General features: G+C 48.3%; 1 protein-coding gene across 4 annotated transcripts in view; it reads right to left on the bottom strand.

Annotated features, from left to right (window-relative positions):
- CLVS1 (clavesin 1) overlaps positions 1-14,761 on the bottom strand; it is a 415,580-nt gene that overhangs the window by 212,228 nt on the left and 188,591 nt on the right. The window contains exons 6-8 of one of the 4 annotated variants that reach the window (XM_060287675.1): positions 8,495-8,995; positions 8,035-8,099; positions 4,370-4,463 (exon numbers count right to left, since the gene is read on the bottom strand). In XM_060287675.1, the coding sequence (XP_060143658.1) occupies positions 4,370-4,463; positions 8,035-8,099; positions 8,495-8,995 (660 nt within the window). Of the gene's footprint in view, positions 1-4,369; positions 4,464-6,863; positions 6,902-8,034; positions 8,100-8,494; positions 8,996-14,761 lie in introns of those variants that run through there. The other 3 variants (XM_060287673.1, XM_060287672.1, XM_060287674.1) reach the window with 3 other exon arrangements.

Below are 14,761 nucleotides of genomic sequence, written 5' to 3'. Positions count from 1 at the left end.
TGGACACAGAGCTAATTGATCCTGAGTTTGAACAGAGGACTGTCAAGCTTCAGTGCCTGTCCCTAACCACGATGTAGGCTACCTTCCTCTGTGTTGCTTTGGGTTCATTTATTTTATTTTTTGCCAGATCAAGCTATGTGTTAAAACTACCCGCCCCCCCCAAAGTGATACGGTGCCCTCATACGCTTTGGCAGCTAACATTTCTCAGGCCAGAATGATGACATGGTTGTTTCTGATTTTTCAGTTGGAATGTTTGGCAAAGAAACGCTATTTCCTCTGTTGAATCTGATGGTGTTGTTGAATACAGCCTCTTTCATTTCAGCTTCATTCAGAACAGACAAAAATCAATTTCTGCTTACGTAAAAAATAAAGTAACGTGCTCCACCGGGGGGGAAGAAAAAGATCTCAGGTTCCGTGTTATTATTCTGAACAACGACAAAAGCAGGGATGGAGCTGAGCCTCTTGTCATTGCTGTTTGGGGTTTCCTTTTTTGCTTTCTTTGTGGAGAAGAAAAAAATTCTGATTTGCAGACTTTTTTTTTCCAGCTGCCCAGATAGTCACTCTTAAAAGCCTAGGGATCTAGCTTAAAATGCCTTGTAAAGCATCTTGAAAGGACTAGGTTTTTTTTTGTTTTTTGCACATCTGAACTCCATCTAACCATACTGGTGCAATTTTACCTGGAAATGCCCCCAGGACACCGGGTTCAGGAGCCCGCCAGGTGGCCGACATTCATCCTTTCCCTCAGTATCCTGGAAGCACCCGGAAACCCAGGACAAGCCGGACCCACGATGTTTTAGGGACAGCTGCATGCAGACGCGAGGCAGGGGTCCCGTGGGCAGCACCCTCCTCCTCCCTGAACCCCGAGGCCGCCACCCTCCTCCAGGAGCGACCCGTCCCCCTCAAGGCTCCCCCCCCCCCGCCCGGAGGCACAAACCTCCTCTCCCGTTTACTTTATCCTCGTTATTGGAGGACTTTATTTTTATGTCTACCTTGCCAGACGCAGAGAACAAACCACAACAGCGCTTCCGATTGTCTCCACACACGCTGCCCCTGGAGCAAACCCCACCCGCAGCCACCGTCTGCGAGACTGCTCCTTTCATCCGCGTGCAAACGTTTCCAACAGGCCTCTGAAAGGCAGCCACTTGCCCAGCCACGCGACTGCTTTCCCGCAAACACTGGGATTTCAGATTTTAACTGCAGCCCCTTGATTGGACATCAAAAGTCCATAAGTGGGCTTCCCTGGTGGCGCAGTGGTTGAGAGTCCGCCTGCCGATGCAGGGGACACGGGTTCGTGCCCCGGTCCGGGAGGATCCCACATGCTGCGGAGCGGCTGGGCCCGTGAGCCATGGCCGCTGAGCCTGCGCGTCCAGAGCCTGTGCTCTGCAACGGGAGAGGCCACAGCAGTGAGAGGCCCGCGTACCGCAAAAAAAAAAAAAAGTCCATAAGTGAGCGTTTGAAATGGCATTTCTAAAACGCAAATCTACCCATTTCAAGCACTTCCGCAGGGTTGTCCGAGAACTGCACTGGTTTTGTTAGGCAGCAAGTTAGCCATGAGCAACGAGAGGTGGTCCCCTCGGCGGAATGTCCAACAGCCACCTAATCCCGCCAAGCTATTTTGCCAACCCCGCCCCAAACACGACCCCATCAGTCCTCCAAAATGGTCAGGGCACCGAAACAACCACCACCACCCCACCTCCGCCGGCTGACTGGAGGGACGGGCCTCACTCTGGCACATGCGCACATCTCAAGCTATCACGTCCTTAGATAACCTTTGGGCTCATTAAATGTTCATAAATATTCTATGAATACATACATCTAATTATAACAGACTGCATTATGGGAAGAACATGCACAGCAGAGCCTCTTGTTATATAACCTGCAGCTGTCAATTAAGACTATCAATCAACGACCTCCTGGATTACCCAAAAACCTTGCCTAAAAAGCTCTACACCCCAGTCCTTGGGGGCCATGGCCTTCCTTGGCCTGGCCCACCTCTCTTTTGAGGTGTTCTCTCTGTTCTCTCCTTAACTTCAGTAAACTCTCTTGCAACGGGTAAGACCTCAGATTCTTCTTTGCGTCCTTACCAAGAACCAAGGCCCATGGGAGAAGGGGTCTCCAGACTCTCTTTTGCTAACAGTGTTCACCAATTTTTGAAAATTCGCTGGCACCACCCCTAGGAAAACACTCTGGTGGGTAGCATTCGTTATTCTTCACTTTCATAGTCACCTTTTTCAGATACTTACAGAGAATCTGAGCTTCGCAGCAGCCAAGAAGAAGAAGAAATAGAAGAGGAAAGACAGTGGGGGGGACATTCAGTGAAATCTCGCCCCTACCCCACGCGGGTCCACAAGGCACAGGGAGGGGCAGCTGAACACTCCCCTCCCCTCCCCTCCCCCGGCCTCCTCTGCAAGCGCCTGGTCTCATCCTTTCAACTTTAATAAACCAGGACCTCAAGGATTTCAGATCTGAAGATCTGCAAGGAAGGGGCTTGCATCCAAGTGGATCACCCTTCCCGGGGGAGAAAAATGCAAGAACTGGAAGGTACTCCTTCCAGGAAATATTTGTGAACCACTTGATATGTGCCTGGCCCTGTGAGAGGTCACGTGACAGGCCCCCCTCGTGCCCTGCTCCCCACCATCCCCTCACACTTTCCCATCTTTCCACAGGAACCACAGCCCTCTTTGAGGCCAAAATCTCTCACTTTAAGAAGCCCTCGGGGGTTCTAGAAAGAGCAACAACTTCAAAATCAGACTGATCTTGACTTCAGTAAAAGCTCTGCCTCTCTGTAGCTGTGGGTGCTTGAAAGAGCAACTTAACTCCACTACACCTCAGTTTTCTCATCAGTAAAATGGGGAGAATATCTACTTCATAGGATTATCATGAGAATTAACAAGATAACATAGCAAAGAACATAGCCCAGGGTCCAAAGCCAGTAAATGTTCAGTAAATATTAGTTTCCTCATTCTGGCCCCTTTCCATTTTCTGGTTTATTCCAAAATCCTCTGAACAGCACCAGACTTGAAAACCTACCTTCCTAATTCACCCAAGCTGCTGTACTAACACCGCAGAAGCCCAGCTCTTCTCTTCACCTCGACATCGACTTCCTGTTACATGCACGTAGGTACAAGAGTTTGTGTTCCTCTAACCCTGGCAGCCAGTGTACTAGTCAGGATTTTTTCATTGCAAGAGACAGAAATCTAATTTTTCAAACATGGTCTGGAAGTGCATTGATTCCCACCACCGAGAACTTATGTCCTGGCTTATCCAGGGCCCTGTAATGCCACCCAGCTCTCTCTGGCTCCATTTCTCATTCTGCTTTCCTTTGTGGAGCAGCCTCCTCTCCTGCTGCAGATGGCTTGTCTGATGGGTGGGAAAGATGGCTTTCTGCGGCCCCGGAATCTCATCCTCCCAGGGTATCGACCTCCATGAAAAGAGGATGCATCACCCACAGTGCCTGCACACCAACTCCAGGGATTTGCCCAACTGGCCCTGTGAGAGTTACACCTTTGTACAACTGAGGGGACAGGCAGATCACAGTGGCTGGGGCTTCTGGTGGAACCTCAGGGCAAGAGAGGGTCGTCATGACATTCTGGAGGGCACATGCCCGCTGCAGCCAAGGATCCTGGGCCCAGCGACCCAGGGCCCTACCCCTGGAGCATCAGACGAAGCCCGGCCCGACTGGGGTCTGTAATGGGAGTCAGGGGCGGGCTCCCCACCTGAACCTCCCTTGGGGGTAGGGGTAGAATCCAAACCAGGCTTTCTATGTAATCCATAGAAACTTCGGGTCACAGAATGGGACAAGGCAGGTTTCCCCAGCATCTGGCCTCAGGAGATCAAGCTTAGAAAAGTGTGAAAAGGAACAGCAGAGCTACCCAGGGCCACTCGAGCACCTGGTCGAATGCAGGAAGTACTAAGCGCCATGACCTTGACCCTCTGTGTGGCTCCGAGCTTTGTCTTGCTGGACCAGAAATGAAGAAGAGTGAAACTGGAACATTTTCTGGCAGCTAAGTCAAGTCTTTCAAGGGTTCCCATCACACTGACAAAGCACTTCCGGCCTTACATTTATCTGCTCCCAGGACACACACACACACACACACACACACGCCAGGTGCTGTGGTGAGGACAGTTACAGGGAAGTGTCTGCAGAGAGAACAAGAGCGTTGTTTGGCCTTTACTAGATGCCTTTTATCTGGGCATCACAGGAATACTTTTGAAATATTTAATTAGGTCACAACATGTCTGTAAGGAAGGTATTATTATTCACCTTCCCCAACTGAAAAAACTGAAACAGAAAGTTCAAAGCATTCCCAGGAAGTGGGATTTCCAGTAGCGTGACGGTCACAGATTCTGAACGTGGCCACCAACTCACCTCTTCTCCTCTCCTGCGGCCATCAGTGCGCCTTAGCAGCCGGAGGTCTAAATCCACATGGTTTAAGCTGATAAGTCCACACAACGCTGGATTCCTAAAGAGGAGGAGAAATTTTAAATATAAAAAATATTTTTAGCTTAATCTCACCCGCTTGTAGAGGTCATTGAATCCATTTCTCACTCTAGTCCTGGCCTGCAATGTTTTCTTTGAATATATCAAGGCACAGGGAACCATCCCCAGAAAACACTGGTTCCAAGACCAGACACCAGCAATTGTTGGAACATCCCATGTCTTATTAAGTTAGAATTAGTCTCTTCCTAACTCTATGCACTACGTCTATTTTTGCCCATTGGAATCCATTCATGTTTTCTTCCTTCCTTTCTATCTTCCAGCTATTACTGATTAAGAATCTACTCTGTGCTGTTTAAATTGGCTTGAGCACCAGGACACAGCATTGAAGAGGAGGGAAGGGCCCTTGCGTCACGTGGATTATAGTTTGATGGATAAAGAGAAAAAAAAAAAAGAAAACAAATGAACAAAAATTTCAACTCGTGCTAAGCCTTATAGAGGAAATGAAACAGGATGATGAGATAGTGTGGGCCCGGGAGGAGGGGCTTTCTGTGAGGGGTTATGAAGGGCTAAGGCGACATATGACCTGCAACGTGACTGTTCCTGGAATCACACAGCGTATTTCCAGCCCTCTTGCCTCGGCCTCTGCTCATATTTGAAGACAGATACCATGACACTCACGCATGCATGTGTAGGCACATGTAGGCACGCAGACACAGCTGTCTTCTTTCCTCTTGGTTAAACATCGATATTCCTCTATCATTTCAAACGTACAAATCTGTCCATCAGTGTTGCTCTTAAAATATAGCGTTCAAAACTGGAGAGTCCACTTTAAATTTGGTCTGACAGATACAGGAGGGGTGGGTCCATGCACTCACTCTCTTGTTCTGGACTCCATCCTACCATTAACTAGACTTCTGTGCTTCCAGACATTGGGGTGCCAAAGTCGCCATCGGCTTTGACAACCTGTATTCATTAGTCCTCCCATCAAGCCCTCAGCCAACTAAGTACAGGAAGTCTAGCACATGCGCTGTTGCCGAGTGTCATCACTAGTATCCTGTCACTTTGTCATTTTGGGTGGGGAGGGGTAGTCAAGAGGAGGACCTGGGTCTCACCCTTTTTTTGTTAAAGCCATTTTGCTACCTGATTAATATTTTCTTTTTTTTTTTTTTTTTTGTGGTATGCGGGCCTCTCACCATTGTGGCCTCTCCCGTTGCGGACCACAGGCTCCGGACGCGCAGGCTCAGCGGCCACGGCTCACGGGTCCAGCCGCTCCGCGGCATGTGGGATCTTCCCAGACCGGGGCACGAACCCGTGTCCCCTGCATCGGCAGGCGGACTCTCAACCACTGCGCCACCAGGGAAGCCCGATATTTTCTTTTTTTTTAGTGCAGATATTGTCATTAGGATTTTAACTGTCCTACATTTCACTCTCAGATTTGATAAGCATGACACCAACATTCAGATCCAACTCATGATATAAACATCTCCCAGGAGGGGACAGGGAAGGACTGTGGACAGTCAAGCAGTATCAACCCAACTAAAATATAATGAGCCAGTCCACAGAAAAGAGAAATATGCAAGACACCTGCTGAAATCCGAATACACTTATACATTCATTCAAGACCCAGTGAACAAAGAAAGAAGGTCATTGTGGTATTAAACCGGTGCTGAGTCTTGAATTTGAATTCTCGAAAACTCTCCTTTTGAAACTCTGTTCTAAATACGTGTTCTAGAATCTTGCTGTTCTACATATGGGCTCACCAGTTTAGGGAACACATATGTTTATTTTCCCCTTGAAAATTCCAACTTTAATCCCTGGATCATGTTCCAGGATCCCCCAGAGGTTGCTGACGGTGCTGCTGCAGTGGAAAATGAAGGGTTTTTCTCAATGTCCTGAGATGCAATCCATTTGGGGCCAGAGACTTAGAAACTTAGAACCCATAACAGCCTCACTTTTACAATCATTGATCTAATGCTGGGTTCCTTTTATGGTCATCAGTTCCCCCATTTCCAGTAAGATTCTCATCCCTAAAAAAAATTGAGGTAGAAAAAAGGAATTGAACACTTCTCCATTTATTGCTTTTCGTGTATCGTTTTCCTTGTTCATACCTTTTATTTGAGAATATAGAGAAGTTCCCCAAGAGTAAAGCAGAAAGTGATAGAAAGGAAACCTATATAAGAAATAAATGAAAGACAAATACCGCACAATGGCACTCATATGCGGAATATTAAAAAAAAAGTGAACCAAACCAAATGAAGACAAACACATAGACACAGAGAACAGAGTAGTGGTTGCCAGAGGGGAAGGGGCAGGGGGGTGGGCGAAATGGGTAAAGGGGGTCAACTGTATGGTGATGGATGGAAACTAAATTTTTGGTGGGTATACAGAAATAGACATATAATGTTGTACACATGAAACTTACATCATGTTATAAGCCGATGTTACTGCAATTTTAAAAATCTTTAAAAAAGAAAAAAATGAGATTTTACACCTATCTTTTTAGGATATTTTGAAAATTAAATTTCTAAATTCATATGTGCCTGGTCTAAGCACTATGGTAAGAAATTTCTTTAAGCTTCAGATGACATTCTCTTTCACACCCAAGGTTTTTATAATTACAAAGTATTCCCTCTTCGATCTGAAATAATTCCACAGCAACAATATCCACTGTTGCTTCTTTTAACTTCCTAGAAATAGAACTGTCGCCAAAACAAGTGGAAAATCTATCGGCAGCTCTGTTTTCACTGAGTGAGGGGTCCAGCCGAAGTCCGGTTATTTCCAGCCCTCGCTTGTGATTCGCTCTTTCCCCTAAGCCTGTCTTGGGGTTTGTATCGGGAACACGTGATTCACTTCCTGCCTCAGGCTGGGGAGGGGGGAGGATTCCACACGGACAAGCAATGCCCCTTCTCCTTTAAGCTTGACTGAGAAACCCTCCATCTTGTGAAGGGGACATTCTCAAAAGGAGGAAGTCCTGTTTCAGTCACCTTTTTGCAAGGGCTGCTGATCTTATGATCAATCCCATCACCAGGAAAGGAACTCAAATATGGGTTGCGCCTACCTAATTAAGTATGTCCCCCAAACAATATATAAAGTATGCTTTTAACTCGGGGCTTTATAAAGACCCTACAGTCATGTTGATGATATATATATATATATATATATATAGTCAAAATACTGGTTAATACACCAGTATTCAACAAATAGATAAATACAGAAATAAAATATTAGAAATATGTATCATATATATGCTATTTTCTGAATGCTGCGATTGTTCTTAAGTGAGTTGAAATATCACTGAGGTCATAGAGTAAAGTTCCACTTGTCTCCATGTTTAGATGAGGTTATTTGAAGAAAAGAAGGAGACCGAAAAGAGGAAGCAGAGGAGTAAGGGGAGGGCTGATATTTCGGAGGACCTACTATGCTGCAGGTGTTTTTGACACCTCGTTGTACTTTATGTACATGTGCACACACGACAAAACAACTCTTATTATTACCCCATTTTACATCTGAGAAAACGGGAGCTCTGATGAGCTCAAATAAGTGAAATGATAAAATTAGTAAAAGGCAGAAAATGGACACAGAATGAGTCTCACCCTTCTGGCCAAATAGGGGAGGATTCAGGGTCACTTTCAGCCTCGTAGGTGTGCCCAGGAATCTGCTGCAGCACAGTCACAAGCAGGGGTGAAGAATGGCAAGTCAATGGAGATGATGAAGGACAAAGAAACTGCTAAACGTTTCTCCCTGCTAATCAACGGAATCAGTATGAGAGGAGACACCTGTCGCCAATGGAAAGATCAAGGCTGCCTGTCTCCCCTCACTTTCTGCTTCTCTCCCTTCATCAGGCTGTGACGCTTTGCTGCCTTCTAGAGCACAGCCTCTGGAAATGTGCCTGCATCCTCAGGCTCCTTAATGCAGCCGCCTGCCTTCCCGCCCGCCCGGGTCCCGGGTCCGCTGCCCCTTGTCCGCCGCTGGCAGCGGCCCCAGAGAGGGTGCTTGGCGCTGGGGAGAGGGGCTGGGGGCCCGCGGCCGACGTTCACCGGCTCCTGCACCAACCTTAAGCGGGAAGAGTGTGTCACCAGATGATAAAATGCTAAACGACAACTCATTTTCATTCTGCGGAACAGATTTGTTGAATATTTCATTCCTGTCACCAGCTCCTTTTCGGGGCACCGTCACGCGGCTGGAAGGGCTCCCGGTGAATTGCTTGAAAGCTTGGCGCCTGCAGCGAGCGTGGGTCCTGACGCTCGGCTTCCTGGCGTGGCCCCCGGGCGCCGGCGCCGTTGGTGTCTCAACGCTGCCCTCTGCTGGGCGGAGGCCCGCAGCCACCGAGCGGCTGAACGGAGAGGGGTCACCTACGCGGGAAGGGAGCCGGCGCCAAGGGGTGTGTAGCTGTACACAAGGGGGCACAGCAGAAATCCACCGCCTTCGAGGGCATCGGACCTCACCGGATGGATGCTCAGCTGCTCTTTCTTTCCGCCGCGTGGCCGCTGCCACCCGCTCCCAGGCTGTCAGTACACAGATGAAGAAAGCCACTGTCGCCGAGGACTTTCCTGCCTGAAAGAGATTTGCTTGTGGAACGAAGATACGTGTGAGTTGGGGGCGTGGGGGAGGGTTGCTACTAGGAAAGAGCGAAAAAACACCTGGGGCGTATATACAAGATTTCCAGATTCAGGGTCCAGTGATAAACCACACATTCACCCCAGCTGGGAACCACCATCCCCCGCAAGGAGCACTCCCTGAGGGGACCCAGCCCCGCCCGCCTGGCCGGCTGCTGTCCCCGCCCTTCAGGCTGCGTTCCTGGCACTATTCCCTGTCAGACACCCCAACTTGCCCCTCCCCCGCCAGCTCTCTCCTCCCCAAGTCCATCCTCCACTCAACCCAAGGAAATCTACATTAAATGACTGAATTAACATAAAGCTCTTCATACAGTGCTAGGCATGGGGTAAGCACTGAAGAAATTTTAGCTAGAAATTTGGTTATCTCTGATCAGCCACTTCCTGCCCAGTGAATGCTTCAAGGGGCTCCCTAGGTACGTCAGCGGGCCTCTGCCCAGCTCTCTGCTTCCTCTTCAAGCATCTTCTCAAGCTTCACAAACCAGCGATGGAACCCCTGGGGCTCTCCCGTGCACACCCTGTGTCTGATCTCTGCCAGTGGTAGTGCTAATCCCTTTACCTACTAGACCCTCTCCTGGCCCCTTCATCTCTTTATTTATCCAGACTCAAGCCTTCCTGAAGGCCTCTTCTCCTTCAGGAGTTTCCTAAGTGTCTGCTTAGGAGTCTGTCTGCCCTCTGTGTATGAGCTTCTTGAATTCCAGGACTCTCTGAGTCATCTTTCCATCCCGTACAGCCTGCACAGTACCTGGAGACACTTGAGACTCACCAGATGTTCACTGCATGAGTGAATGAATGAAGGCAGGAAAGAATGCACACAGCAGAGGGGTCCCAGAAGCACCTACCCGCCCCATCCATCTCCTTGTGCCTGCCAACTCAGAGCCTTATGACTTAATCTGCTCCTGTGGTGGTTGGGAAGGACACCGCGTCACCTCCTGGGAGCCTTTGGCCAGTCCAGTTCACCTGGACCTTCAACTTTTTAAATTAGATGATGCTGGCCACTCCAAGCCTAGCTACCTGTGAAAAGGGAAGTGATTTTTGGAGGAGAGGAGAGAGAGGTTCTGGAGACTTGGGAACTTGGCAGAGGACAGGTCTGGCAGGAGTACAAGAATTGAGACCCAGGAGAGAGCTATTAGGACACTAGGCGCACAAGGAAAGAAGAGAGTGTGGGAGCTCCGCAGAGGGGCTTAGAGGAGAGGAAAATTGCCTGAGTCCCTTGTACGTGCCAAGTGCCGTTCACATCACTGCTGAACCCCATGCCAACCATAGAAGATCACGCTCCCCATTTTCTCAATGGGAAATTGAGGCTCAGATAGATTTGCTTCCATACCTGAGGTCACACAGCAACTGAGTGACAGCCCTAAGATTCAGAGCTGGGCTCCATGACTTTAAGCCTATATTTTCGCATTACGTTAACGTTTGCTCTGCTTTGAGAAGAAAGGCCAAAGCACCTGGCACAAGCAGGAACTAACCTCCCACCTCTGAGTGAAGTGGTCTAGCCCGTCTAAAGATCATTCTCCTCTCCATCTTGGGAGTACCGGTGGATTTCTCCACCTCTGAAACAGGCCCCCTTGAATATTAAGGGTCACCTATAATTCAGACCCCTTCATAGCTCCCAGTCTGGGCAAGTCCTAGGTCTGATGGGGAACAGTAATTGAAGAGTCTCATTTCCCATCTTATATAGGCGAGGTCCACTTTCATATACCCCACGTTACTAGGAAATATGAGATGCTACTTCATTCATCACGTTCCGTCCCTGTGTCACACTTCCTTAGGCATCAGTAGGATTAAATAGCCGTGATTAAAGAGATCTAATCGACTATTACAGTCTTTAGAGAAGAAACCCAAGCTCACAAATCTCTGTACTTTGGTGTTTCAGGGAAACCCAGACTTGTGTCTCAACTTTATTTCACAAAATGGTGCTGCAGTGAACCAGGAGCTTAGAGCTAAGAATCTGAGCCACGTTTTTACTGAGTCCAAGTTCGCTCTGCTCGCCCGCCACACGACAGGCCAATCAATTGGAAACGAGGTGCTGAGGCAAGGAAGATGACTGTATTCGGAAAGCCGGCAGACCGAGAAGATGGCGGACTAAAGTCTCAAGACAACCATCTTATCGGGGTTTGGATGCCAGTTTCTTTTATAGCACAGAGAGGGGGAGGAGATGAGGAAGTAAAGTAAAAACCGTAAGTTTTGCAAATATCGCCCAGAATGGCCAGCCTCGGGGAGGGGATGTGTTAATTTCTTCTTTCTTGCAGCCATCCACAGGTGGACAGGGTTTTCCTGAACAAAGGCACTTTGGTTTAGCTTTCAGGCAGAGGGGCAGGGTGCCCCGAGGCAGGCCATTATGTAGAGACAGTATCCTTTTCCTGAACAAAAGCAGCAGAAAGCAAAGGTTAAAGTGAAAGAAACAGATCCAACATATAATCAGATTTGGCCCTTCCCTGTTAGAATGTCAGCAGGGGAAATCAAATCTCAAGTCTTCGACATCAACATCCACTGAATTCCACACGCATCCCACATGACCCTCCGGTGATACCATACCTGGCAAGAGTCAGAAATAGCAGCCTGAGAGCAGTGGTTCTCAAACTTCGGTGTCCATCACAATCACTTGGCGGGTCATTAAAATGCAGACAACTGTGCCTCAGAATCCCTGGGGTTTCTGATTCAGTAGGACTGGGGAAATCAAGAATTTTGGTTTCTAACCAATTGCCAAGTGATGCGGATGCTGTTGGTGTGGAGCTCGTACTTGGAGTACCGCTGCCCCCGAGCAGTTGTAGCCAGAGTCAGCGGGAGAGCCCAGAAGAGTAAGGACCGGCACTGGAGCGCCCCCTGAGCAACCCCAGTGGCTTCATCCTTAACTTACAGTGGTCCCCAAGGCATGTAACCTCTAGTAGAGTTACTTTTCTGTTGTGAAATGCATTTTTTTTTTTTTTTTTTTTTTTTTTGCGGTACGCGGGCCTCTCACTGTTGTGGCCTCTCCCGTTGAGGAGCACAGGCTCTAGACGCGCAGGCTCAGCGGCCATGGCTCACGGGCCCAGCCGCTCTGCAGCATGTGGGATCCTCCCAGACCGGGCCACGAACCCGCGTCCCCTGCATCGGCAGGCGGACTCTCAACCACTGCGCCACCAGGGAAGCCCGTGAAATGCATTTTTACGCCTCTACTCACCGACTCTGCACGTGCAAAAAACTCCAGAGGCCTCTAGGTGTGTTAGGGCTCGTTTGGTTTAAGTGACAGACAGCCTGGCTCCAGTTGAAATAAACACAAATACATTGCAAAATAAAAACAAATATATTGGTTCCAAAAGCGAGAAGTCTAAACCTGGCTTGATCGGGGCTCGAATGATGTCACCAGGACCAATTTCTCTGTCTCAGCCCCTCCTTTCTCGTGCTCTGTCTCCTCTCTCCCTTTCTCTTTCGCATAGTCTCCGTTACCATGAGTCCTTTTCACCGGGGTCTAAAGAAGGCTACTGAGGCTAAAGACCTGGCAAATTCTTACATTAAGATCTTTCCCAGGATTCCCAGCCAAAATCGCATTCCTGTGATCGCTTCTCATGGACACAAATTGAATCAAGCCCTCGCGCCGAACTGAACGGGAAAATGGCAATTCACGTTAGGCTGACATGGCGTACTCCACTCTTGACCCCCAGACAGATCGCAGGCGTTTGGAAGGTTCAGGTGCATGGACTATGGGCCTCCCCAGGCCATCAGGCAACACTGCCACTGCTAACTGCCAAATCTAATGGGCACTCTTCCATCTGAATCTTCAAGGGAGCATTTGCCTCCCTCCTTGGACCACTTTTCTCCTGGCTTTCTTGATTACATACTTTCCTTGCCCTCCTTCAACTTCACTCTGCCTTTCAGGATCTTCTTGTGCCACTTAAATCCAGGTGTACATCAAGGATTTTTCCTTAGGGCTCTTTTTGTTTTATGTACTTTCCAGGATGCCACTTTCCAGGATGCCATGCTCTTGCTTCTAAATACCACCCCAAGGCAGTTGATTCCCAAATGTATATCTCCATTCATGGAATATGGCAGAATAATGGTCCTCCAAAGATGTCTACATCCTAACTTCCATAACCTGTGGCCGTGTTACGTCACATGGCAAAGGGGGATTACAGTTGCTAATCAGCTGACCTTGAGATAGGAAGGATATCCTGGATTATCCAGTGGACCCAATGTCCTATAAGTAAAAGAGTGAGACAGAAGAGTCAGTGCCAGACTGGTGTGACAAAGACTCCACTGTGGTTGCTGCTTTGAAGATGGAGAAGGGGCCACAAGCCAAGGAATTTGGGCAACCACTAAAAGTGGGAAAAGCAAGAAAATGTGTTGTCATGTGTGTTACCTAGGACCCCAGAAAAGCCCTGACAACACCTTGATTTTAGCCTAGTGAGACCTGTTTTGGAATTCTGACCTCCAGAACTGGAAGCGCATAAAGTTGTATCATTTTAAGCCATGAAGTTTGTGCCAATTAGTTATGGTAGCAATAGGAAACTAACACAGATTTTAGTCTATTGATTCTCAGATAGATATCTCCATCCCAGATACTTTACATGGCAAAGATGTTTTGAAGCCAGCATATGTGGCAAAATTGCATCTAACTAAAAATACCCTTGAGAATTCCTTAAATCATTCACAAAATATACAAGGATTTTTCTATACATGCATGTACAGTAACATATGTGTACAAACGCATACTGAGTTTGGCTTGTGCTTAGTGGTATGTTACTAAAGCAATGTGTCTTTAGTCCCTAGAGCAGGGATCATCACACTTCATCTGTAAAAAGCAAAATAGTAAAAATCTTTGGGAGCAAAACTGTCTCTTGCTTAACTTTGCTAGTATATCGCTAAAGTGGCCATAGATAACTCACCAACCAAAAAAAGTGTTGCTGCAGTCCCCTAAAAGTTTATTTATAAACCCTGAAATTTGAATTTCATATAATTTTCACATGTCATGAAATATTCTTTCTAAAAAAAATTTTTAGCCACGCAGCTTGTGGAATCTTAGTTCCCTGACCCTGGCTTGACCCCGGGCCCTTGGCAGCGAGAGCGTGTTGTCTTAATCACTGGACGGCCAGGGAATTCCTAGAACCATTAAACCCCTGCCCCAGAATCACCATCAGGCCGACCCTCACACTCTGAAAGGCCCCTGGCTCCACTGAGAAAACGGATGGATAATGCCTGCACCGGCTGCTTCCCACTGGGCATATGCTCGTGAGCAGAGTGGCGCAAACAACACTTTTTAAACTAGTGTCTCCTCTCCCTGGACCTCCCTATCTCTGTATCTATGGGCTGGGTGCAGTTGGATTTGCATACACTACATATGCTAATGACGTGTACCCAGCTGCCTGCTGGACGCTGCCCCTGAACACCCCATAAACACCTCACGGGCACCGTGTCCAAAGCTAAGCTCCACTGAACTCATTATCTCTACTTTTTCTCCCTGCCCCACACACTTGACCACTCAACCAGAAACAAGCCCCTTCTAGACACCTCTCCCGGCTTGTCAGCACCACGATGCACCTGGTCGCCCAATTCAGGCCTCGAGAACATCATTCTCCCCTTCTCTCCCTCATATTCTGCAGCTGGCCGTGAGAGCCTGTGGTGTCCACCCTTGCCACCCAACAGCGCCCTTGAACTGTCCCCCTAGCCGGTGCCTTCCCCAGCCTCCATCCCTAGGACTCTGCATCACAAAGGCCTCCTAAACCTGGGC

Source organism: Globicephala melas, chromosome 17 (genome assembly GCF_963455315.2).
Source record: "Globicephala melas chromosome 17, mGloMel1.2, whole genome shotgun sequence".
In the NCBI taxonomy this organism is placed as follows: Eukaryota; Metazoa; Chordata; class Mammalia; order Artiodactyla; family Delphinidae; genus Globicephala; species Globicephala melas.
The sequence above is the reverse complement of the archived record's forward strand: the minus strand, read 5'-3'. Positions and strand labels throughout refer to the sequence as shown.